The sequence below is a fragment of the Pygoscelis adeliae genome, unplaced genomic scaffold (assembly GCF_000699105.1).
Source record: "Pygoscelis adeliae isolate BGI_AS28 unplaced genomic scaffold, ASM69910v1 Scaffold117, whole genome shotgun sequence".
Lineage (NCBI taxonomy): Eukaryota > Metazoa > Chordata > Aves > Sphenisciformes > Spheniscidae > Pygoscelis > Pygoscelis adeliae.
Window position 1 is genome coordinate 4,923,439 of NW_008825270.1, and position 10,150 is coordinate 4,933,588.

The 10,150-nt window shown below is 44.5% G+C and overlaps 1 protein-coding gene across 1 annotated transcript in view; it reads right to left on the reverse strand.

Moving 5' to 3' along the window:
- Positions 1 to 1,991: 1,991 nt before the first annotated feature.
- NR1H3 (nuclear receptor subfamily 1, group H, member 3) overlaps positions 1,992 to 10,150 on the reverse strand; it is a 10,892-nt gene continuing 2,733 nt past the window's right edge. Inside the window, exons 2-8 of the mRNA XM_009329713.1 lie at positions 9,391 to 9,657; positions 6,239 to 6,447; positions 5,812 to 5,991; positions 5,309 to 5,408; positions 3,612 to 3,725; positions 2,675 to 2,769; positions 1,992 to 2,273 (exon numbers count right to left, since the gene is read on the reverse strand). Of these exons, the coding sequence (XP_009327988.1) occupies positions 2,127 to 2,273; positions 2,675 to 2,769; positions 3,612 to 3,725; positions 5,309 to 5,408; positions 5,812 to 5,991; positions 6,239 to 6,447; positions 9,391 to 9,657 (1,112 nt within the window). The 3' untranslated portion in view covers positions 1,992 to 2,126. The remainder of the gene's footprint in view (positions 2,274 to 2,674; positions 2,770 to 3,611; positions 3,726 to 5,308; positions 5,409 to 5,811; positions 5,992 to 6,238; positions 6,448 to 9,390; positions 9,658 to 10,150) is intronic.

Below are 10,150 nucleotides of genomic sequence, written 5' to 3' on the forward strand. Positions count from 1 at the left end.
AGGATCCTCCTCAACTCCAGCCAACAGCCAGGGGCGCGCTGGACTCCTGTTCCAATTTTGGTGAGCCACGATATGCAGAAAATGGAGCAGAGAGCATGGAATAAAAGGGTTAAATTCTGAATGTAGCTGTACAAATCAAGGCGAGGTCTTGGTCTTCATGACATTCACTTAATCCACTTCACCTATTTGCCAGCTCTGGCACACAGCGAGGTGCATAGCAAGCTAAAAATCTCATAGTAGGGGCCCAAAGAAGCTGCCTGGCCTTGCACTGCTATTTCTTTTTCATCACTTCTTGCTTCTCCCCAACCTATATACTCACTTTCGTATCAGCTTTGAGCTTGTTACATCAAGCACTTCTTCCACCCTCCTCCAGTCTAATGACAGCACATCAGAGAATGTCAAAATCCTGTATTAGGCTTTATTCTTTTATATAAACATTAACATTTCTCAAACAGATTAGTTAAAAATACAGATTTAAACAAGAATTTTTGCAATTGCAATGAGTTATAAAAAACAACAGATTATTTTACAGATTGTTACAAGTGCTTTACAAAGGTGCAGAGTGAAGGCCAGTGGCAGGGGACCAACCTCAAGTGCAAAATGGACACGATACCCTCACCACGGGCATAGCGCTCAGATACACAGCCAAAAAAAAAACAAAAAACAAAAAACAAACAAACAAAAAAACGAGCCATGTGAACCTAGGCTCTTGGGATGCTCACCGGGCAAGCAAACATAGACCCCTATGACAGAGAAGACTCATGAGACCAAGCTACCAGGATACATAAGGTTACATCTCTGAGATCAGCCGTAAGATGTTGTTTCTTGGAAAATAGGGAACATGTTTTACAACAGTATATTTCTCTTCTGTCAGACAAAATATTGCTGTAAATCCTAGAATACTTATGGATGTGGATACTTAAGAGCTTGGGGCATAAATCCAGTGTGGATCTCACAGTGCCCAAAGTGAAGAAAGCATACAAGACCCAAGTGTCCTTCTAGAGCAGCTGGCACTCCTCATACGGGAGGGACCTCCATATCCCATGACCATCACTAAAACCTTGAGCAAGTACCTTGGAAAGACTTTGGCAAAAGGAAGAAGACGCAAGTGGATCTGGTTACACCCAGTATTACTGCAGCCCATGATCTGAGAGTTGTGCAGCCCATAGCTTATGCAATGCCCACGTATTTCACTAAACGCAGTGTCTCCTCTCTCCTTGGCCGATACATCTTCACACCCACCTTGGAACACATACCACATGCTCCAAATTCTTGGAAGTTTGAGATCTTTCCACCACACCTACCTTGCCTAGGTACCAGTCCTTCCCACCTATCTTTCTTCTATTCCACCCCTAAATATAAAATCTATGCCCTGATTTGTTTTGAACTAAAGTTTTCCAGCTGTTAGCAAATCAAAGGTAAAGCGAACTGGCTGAGAACCACCATGAGATAAAACTACGATGTATTACGTTAAAAAAACCCACTACTTTATGCCTGACATCTTTCTGATACACAGATGTTCCCTACCCAGAGGACCTCCCTGTTAGACAAAGGGCACTACGCACTAGAGGAATCCTTTTTCCAAAGGAGGCCCAGAATGAAAGGGCAGCTCTAGAGATGAAGTCTCATAATAAAGAAATAACAGCTACTTCTCTTGGAATCGTTGTAAAGGGCAGCACATACAAGAGATTTTATTTATAGGAAACCCAGTGAAACCCCTAGAACATCCACATTGACTTCCCTGAGCTCCTCAGATCCAGGTACACTGGGGACCCTGCAGAAGCCTTTTGAGCTGGGTTACTCTCAATAGAGAGGGATTGGCAAGTTCCTGCAAATTCATTTCATAATCAACGAGAGGGGAAAGGATCAGTGGGCAAGTCCTCAGGACATGCTTAGAGAAGAGAAAGAGGTGTATGTGTGTGTGGGGAAGGTCTTCATTTCTACCGTTTTCAGATGTTTCATGTTATTCATTTGGGGTATGGGCACTACATTGAAACCCCAGGCTCATCACTCCCTGCACTGCCTAGCCCAGAGTTCAGTGCTTTGGAGAGGGGAGACTGGCTTCTCATTAGCAAAGGCTGGGAGATGGCGTTATGTCAGCACGTCAGTGCCCTGGGAGCATGCAGTCACTCATGCACATCCCAGATTTCCGACAGCAGGGGAGGGAGTTTCTTGTCCTGCAGCCGAAGGGCGAACACCTGTTCAGAGTGGACACTACTTAGTGTCCGAAGACTGACCAGCTTCATTAACATCCGTGGAAACATCAGGCGGTCCTGCAGAGTCAAACAGACCGCTGTTAGTAAATTCACACTAAAACTTTGTTAAAAAAAAAAAAAATTACCACACCGGATAATGCACTGTAACCACAATCCTGACTTCCTCTAAAGCCAGCATTCTCCAGGAGGCGGCAGTGTGGAGGAACACAAATACTACACCATGTCCCAAAGCTCCAGACTTTCCATGCTGGCTAAACGATGGAACATGTTACAGGACAGCAGGCTGTGACAGCTCACAAATCCTGCATTTAGAGCTGCTACCAAACAGCCACAGAAGGGAAGAGCACGACAGTACAGGCAGCAAGAGACCTGTTACAGACAGTACTGCAGGAACTGTGCCTGCATAAACACAAAATCAGTTTGCATCATCGTTGGGGATGTTCTCCTCAGGCACTTACATTTGGTCTGTTGATGCAAATGTAAGAATGAAGGGCTTCCACATAGGTGTGCTGCAGCCTCTCCACCAGGGACTGGTCCTGCACATTCGGTCGGTCTGCCAAAAAGCAGGTTAGAAGTAAGCAGATTGCCACAGGCAGCTTCACTCGACTTGACCTGCCTAACCCCAGTCCCTCAGTATGGTCTCTCCCCAAAACCTCATCTAGCATTCACCCAGCACAGCTGGGAGAGTCATCCATGACTGCAACAGCTATGTCAGTTTTCTGTAACTGTTCTTTCTCAGTGATGTCTACAGCACATGGGGAGTCCAATCCGACTCCTATAGAGGTGGAAGGTTAGACAGACCAAACAGCACTGTAAGAGTGAGTCTGGTCTCACATTCCTGCCCCAGTGAAGATGAGAAGCTGGCCATTCAGGAGGGAATGGGAAAGTCTCTCCAGCAGCTGAGCCAGTTAGAAAACAGGAACAAAGAAAAAGAAAAATTCATCTTTCAGGTCACAAGACAGAAAACAGAACTAGAGAGTAGAGGTGGCTTCTTTGCAAAGCCCTGTCCTGGCCCAGTGTGATACTGGTCTCACATCCAGAGCATCTTTACTTGACCACTAGATGTCACTCATGCCGTGTGACCTGCATCACACCAGAGAAGTGCCAAGTACATTAAGGGGACAGTAAAATAGCAATTTCTAAATAAGGAAGATAAATATTGGCTGATTTTGCTATACACTTTTCCAGCAGTGGGGAATCTGATTTGCTCTGGAGGCAGCACTAGAAAATTCAGAATATAATGAATACCCTAAGCAGAAGTAGTAACACACTTCCTTTATCACTAGACCCTGTACACCCTCTATTACTCCTTTTCAGCTTGTGAGCTTCCTTAACTCTACTTTCTTTGCCCTCTGACTCACTGCTGCAGCACTTCAGATGTCCTTGGCTTTTTACCTGCAGAGAAAATGTTGATGGCGATTAAAAGTGCATATTCAGCATCGTTGAGCTGTAGCTCATTCATTCCCTTTGAGAACTCAAAGATGGGGTTAATGAACTCAAACTGCAGACCTGCAACAAACAGAAGAGAACAAGGTGAGGCAACAACAATTGTCTCCTCTCTCTCCCCCGCCCTCTCACAGAATAAGCTGCCAGAAACCCACCGCAGTACGCTAGGGAGTGGGGAGGACAGGCAGGCAAGGAAAACCCCTTACATTATGTTCCAAGTGTGGCTGAAACCTCCCTTTACATCCCACCACTACTGGTGACCACCAACAACAGTGGCTGAGGAGTTGAGCTCTAACTGTAAAATGACGCGATTTCTGGGTTTTCTTAGAGCCTTAAATGCCCCACAGCTCATTACTAGGCAACGGCTAAAGGAACACAACATCAACTATCAGATATGTCCATCAAAAAGTCAGAAGCCCACAAGTACAACATCTGCACTTTCCACTCTCGCACTTCTTCCTTCACACTCTTCTTCGAACCCAGCAGCCCTCTTGCTTTCAAAGAAAGCTTTAATCCCATGCTCCAGATAGATCTGAAGTCCATCTGAGCTGAAAATATACAGTTCCAAGAAGTCTGAACTATGCCATTTCCTTCAGCTCAAAAATCTGGGAGAGCTGAGGCAGAGCCTGACTTAGGCTTCCAGTCACCTCCTTTAATAAATGCAGTCAGGCAGAAATGCACTGATATTTATTGTCATAACATACAGAGGCCACTGTCACATCAGGTCACTTTGTGCTATGTGCTATACAATCATGCTGAAAACTTTAGGCCTTTCCCCCAAAACAGCATCCAAGTTTCTAATTTCCTGCAGTGCAACTGCATCAGAGAAGGATGAACAAGATGGTGGGAATCTTTCTGGCTGCCTGCTTTTTGCCTTCCTAATAATCTGAAGAAAAGGCTACCAGGAAGAGTGTCAAAGAGGAAAGTTGTATATAAAAGCCATCTCAAGTATAAATGGTTAAATAGCTACCCAAGGAATTTAAAAAAAAAAAAAAAAAAATCACATGAAGGGTAGCCAAAGTCTCTTTTTCAGAAATGCTGAAGATACACACTTCCTGTTACTTCATCTGAAATTACAGATACTAATTGCTCCTGGAAAAATAGACTTCAGAAATCACATCACCACAGACCATCGTATACTGAGCTGATGACATGTCGAAAGCACTCTGCGGGGATCTTCAGTGCACAGTATAGACTTCCTATCAACTGAAATATAGTAACACTGACGTCATCACTCAAAGCATGCATCTAGCTTAGCAATTGATATACTTGCAAAGGAGAGAAGACTGGGGTTTGACATTTTGTGATCTGATACGGCTCTAAGACCACATGTCCATGCCAGATCTCTACCAGCAAGGAAGATCACACCAGCTACTAGCCCTAGGTGCACTCTTACAGCAAGATTTTCATGCTGTAAGAGTCCAAATTTTCCAAAGCAAGTTCACACCTAAAAAAAAAAGACATGAACTGAGACATGTTAAAAGCAAGAATAGCATGCGGGGCTATTGGTCTGGTCCTGTTCTAAACCCCTCACCTGACTTCAGCTTTAAGGCCCCACATACTATTTCCAGTAGCCCACATTAAAAAGGAAAAGATGAAAGAACACAAGACACAGGGAAGGAAGAAACACCTGTCTGATGCACCACCTGCTTTGGCGAAGTCATCCCGATTATAGCTCAGGTCCTTAAGAAAGGTGATGCTCTCAATCTCTGGATTGTAGCGCCGAGATGTCTCCAACAACATCACCTGAAACCAGAAATAGATATACTTGATTTGAAAACAGGAAAGAATGTTACAACATTGATAATTTGCTGAGTGTTAGAGCATCTCTGAAAAAAACAAAGAACAAACAAAAATCCTCCAAGCAGTTTTGCTCAGAGTGCTTAAAAATTCCAAGGTAAATTCCGCTGCATCCTTTGCCGCGTCTGCTTCTGGGAAGGGGGAAATACCTGCTTACCACTAGCAAGGCTCTTGCCTCATTCTCCTCCATGGCCCTTTGCCAGTATAGCCTGGCACTGCAGTAATGGTCCCATAGCTGAGGTCCTTCAGCCTGCCATCCCAAAAAAAGGGACGGAACCAGTTCTCCAGGTGGGTACTCCAAATTCTTTCATCTCTGCTACTATGTATTGTGGTGGAGCCAAACTCTCACCTCTATGGTAGATGTCTTCAATAAAGCGATCTGATCTTCCCTGGTGAGCTCCAGGAAGCCAGGTAGTTGCTTGGCAAAGTCCACAATCTCTTGCACAGAGATAATTGCAAGTTCTGTAAAGTGAGCAAAACGCTGCTGCCTTGCTTCACGGTTATTAGGGTCAGGAACTTGGGGCCACGGCTGTGGGAATGGGAAGAGACAGCGTATGCATGTGAAAGATGGAGCCAGGGCAGAAAGATGAGAAGATGAAGTGTACAGAGAAAGAAAATGAGACACATAGGAACATCATCCTTTGCTATTCTTTACAGAACTTTAGCCCACAGATGCAATGCCTGAGGTATCTCTGTTCTCCCAAATAATTTACCCACAACCCTGACACCCCAAACTTCACTTTTTCTTATTTTTGGTACACTGGTAGAGTTTTTACCGTCACTTTGAGCCTGTCTGTGAATGAGCGCTGGTTGCACTGCTGCTGAGCGGCCACAAGCTTTTTTATCATGCTCAACTGTTCAGGCGTCAGTTTGTGGGAAGGGCTTGGCGGATTTGGAGGGTTTGGACGCACCACGACTGTCCGAGCCTGATCGTCTTCCTGCTTCTTCAGTTTCTTCAGTCGGATCTGTTCTTCAGACAGAACATCTAAAGCAGGAATAGCCAGAGATCAATCATGACATAGAAGCGCACTGGAAACCACACTAAACACAGGGTAACATGCTATGGATGGAGAGGCAGAGATCCCAGCTGCCTGTATCTGGTATATCAGAGTGTACAAAACACAGACAGCAGACAGCGATACTTATCATTTGTTTCTCCCTCTTTTCCCCACTTTAAGTTCTTCCATCGCCTTTCTTTTAATCATACTGTCATGCAAAGTGTTCACAAAGGACAGAACCTCCCTTGATGATCCCCTGCAGATCTCAAAAAGACAACAGCGACTTTCCCCATTGAGCAATTCCCCAAAATGCCATGTTACAACAGATTCCAACAGGTGCTCTCTTCACATGTCCATTGTATTTTATATTATCCTGCTGTTGTGTCTTTTTCCAATATTGCTAAATTAACAGCCTGTGTCATTTCATCTTCCTCTTGGGAGGTCAGAGTCGGTACTGGATGGAGTTTGAGAGTGAAAGGACAATTCTCTGCACAGCCCATCTGCTGCAGACTGTAGAGTCGTAACATACCACAAGATGAATAATGGAAGAATAGCTTTGCATAAAACATACTGAGGACCACAAGTCCTTCGGGAGTAGGCCTAGAAGACTTCTTCAGTCGTGAAGTCAAAGGATACACCGTTTAGATGTAATGTTGTAAGGAATAAAACAACTCAGAGGCATGGGTTGTGAAAAATCTTATTGGACCAACTGTTCATTAGCTAATTTAAATACAAAAACCTGTTAACAGTCTGTAACTAAGTTAACTGAAGAATTTACTGATTTGAATGTAGAAGAGGTTTATTGTTTCTTTAAATCAAAGCTGCAAAAACTATCTGCAAGCTACATCCAAAAAAAAAAAGGAAACTACCAGACATACCTGGATTCAAGGATTATCTTCAAGAGAATCATCCTGCGAGTTAGTGATGAACGAACAAAAAGCAGAAAAGGGACTGATTGGAAACAAAACCTTATCTTCAGGGACAAAGATGAAAAAAAATAAAGCTTGACTTTGCAAACAAGATTTGAAAAGTGCTGAAAGATTCTTTGGCCATTTTTTATGCACAGGTAACAAGGAAACATGACTGCTACACAGGAATGCAGGCCCCAAAACTGAACAAGTATATACTTGCACTTCTCAAAATAATCATGTTAAACATGAAGACAAGAAATGGAGAACTACTGTGAAAGAGCATTCTGAAATGGACAGTCCACATGATTGGAGGGAAAGATGAAGAACATAGCACATTCAAGCTGAGAGTAACCTTTATCCCTGACTTCCAACAGGGAGGACGCGCGCACAGGTACACACGCGCACAAAAATTACAATTCTAACAGCAAAGACATTCAATACAATTACCAAATTAAGGGGGATCTGTAAGATTAGAGAATGCTAGTCACAGTGTTAGTTTAAGAAGGGAAGTAATTGATCCAAGCGATTACAGTCCCTCATCTTGGGACTCAGATGCACAAAGAATTTTTAGCTGAGTAACAAGTTACCAGATATTACTGAATCTTGAAAACTGCCTATGTGCAAGCTTCTACACCATGCTAAATTCAAAGCAATCTAAGTTGCTTGGTTTGCCATGAATGAACTATTAACCTCTCGGTTCACACTGGCTTAAGAACAATAAACTGGCCATGAATAACTTCAGTCTGGGAATTAGAAGAATGTTTCCAACAACTAGTAGAGGGAAGTGCTGGAATGACCTTCCAAGTGAAACAGCTGGAGGAAAAAGCCTTCGGCTTCTGTCGAGATTAACAAGGCGAATTTGCAGCGGGGATTACAGTGTCGACAAGAATTGCCAAGCACTCGATAATAACAACCCAAAGATTCCTTTTGGCCTAATTTTCCTGAGCTGTCTTCAACATAAGACAATGAGTAAATGCAAAACACATTGAGGCTCTCTAGTATCTACCTGCAACAGAAGAATAGCAAGGTGGACAGGTAGCCTTGCTACGCAGCTTTTCAAATACATCTGTTTTGTAGCTCTCAGGAGCAGGGGGCAAATGGGGCAAAGACAGCATAAGTAATGCTGATACAAACCAGTGTGACAAAAATACTGATTACATATGTTAGGCGTGCTGTGTTTCATGTTGAAAAAACTGAACAGCATGTTTCCTTGATGCAGCTCAGTGGGACTTACTTTTTGCAGAAGTATTTTTATAAGATGTTTCCAAAATACCCTCTGTTCCTCACTGTTCTGGGTGCTGGATGTCAGAAAAAGAGACTTCACATAGATTTAACGTTAACCGAGCATCCATTTGGTCAGTCTTGGCCAGCAAAGGGATGAAACCTGGATGCCTTGGCAGAGGAGGGCTGTTCCTGATACATGAGCAGGAGCATTGTTGAATATTCAGAAACAGCAGCCTTATGGCTTGCGTGAGAAAAATAGCAGAGTTCACTAAAGAGAGCAACGAGATCGGGTCTGCACAAACACAGCTGCAGTACTGTGCGGTACTGCTGCCCTTGACCTCTGTCACAAGCTCAGTATAAGGCAAAGGGAAGTGCCTGTTGTTCAAGGAGCACGGTCACCAACCTTGCAGTCCTGATCACAAAACAGAAGCCCGAGTTTAATGATACAGTTGACAGCATACTGAAGAACGCATAAATCTTAGTTGCGAATCTTTCCTCTGATGCCATATTCCATGAGTTCTTACAAAATAGCGTGTTCAGGGAACACCCCCAGTAGGGCTGGGGCTCTCAGCACACCGGTGTAGTTCCACTGACAGCCTCACCTCTCCAGGTGATCCCCGCTAAGCTCTGAGTGACTTCCCACACACATTCCAGCATCCAGCCTGCATGGCTCACATGTGACCCCCAAGCACTCACACTGCCCCCTGCCTTACACCCATCGGCCCCCAGCACACCCCCACACGCCTCCTGTCCCAGCACCACGGTGTTCCTGCCAGCACCATTTCCTGCACTCACACTGCTCCCGCATGCCCGCCTCCTGGCACTTGCGCAGCCGGCACTCCTGACACTTGCGACGCATGTACATGTCCATCTCACACTTGCCGCCATTCTTGCAGACGTACTGTGCACCCTTGATGACACTGCGGCGGAAGAAGCCCTTGCAGCCTTCACAGCTCAGCACGTTGTAGTGGAAGCCGGAGGCCTTGTCCCCACACACGCTGCACACTTCATTTCCCAGCATCTTAGGGGCTGGGCCCTTCTTCCGCTTCAGGGGGGGATTTTCTACCAAAATGAACAGTACCAAGGAAAAGGAAAAAAAAGAAAAGAAAACCCACACACATGAGGGAAGCATGGTGTTTGCAGCTGACTGCCCCATTCCTTACAATAACCGATATCCTCACTCAAACCCACTATCTCCCAAACACGCAGATGAAGAGATCAAGTCTCTCATTTCACAGACTCCCCCTTCTGGGCAAGCGAATCTTCTGCAACAAACCAACTATTGACATAATCCAAACAGTTTCACCTCAACTATATAAGCAGATATAGCTTCACACTTGTTCCCCTCCAAAATAGGGTGAAAGAGCTAAAACATGCTCAGGCCAGATGCTCTTCTGCACTTTCCATCAGCAGGAGCGACAGACAGGTTACCAACGTGAGAAAGAGCTGCAAAAAAGTTGAGCTGAAATCCAAGACTGTGCAGAAAGTAATTTTCTTCAGAATTCACCTCCAGTTCTCTTACTTCTCTGCCATACTCATGCACAAGGACAAGGAA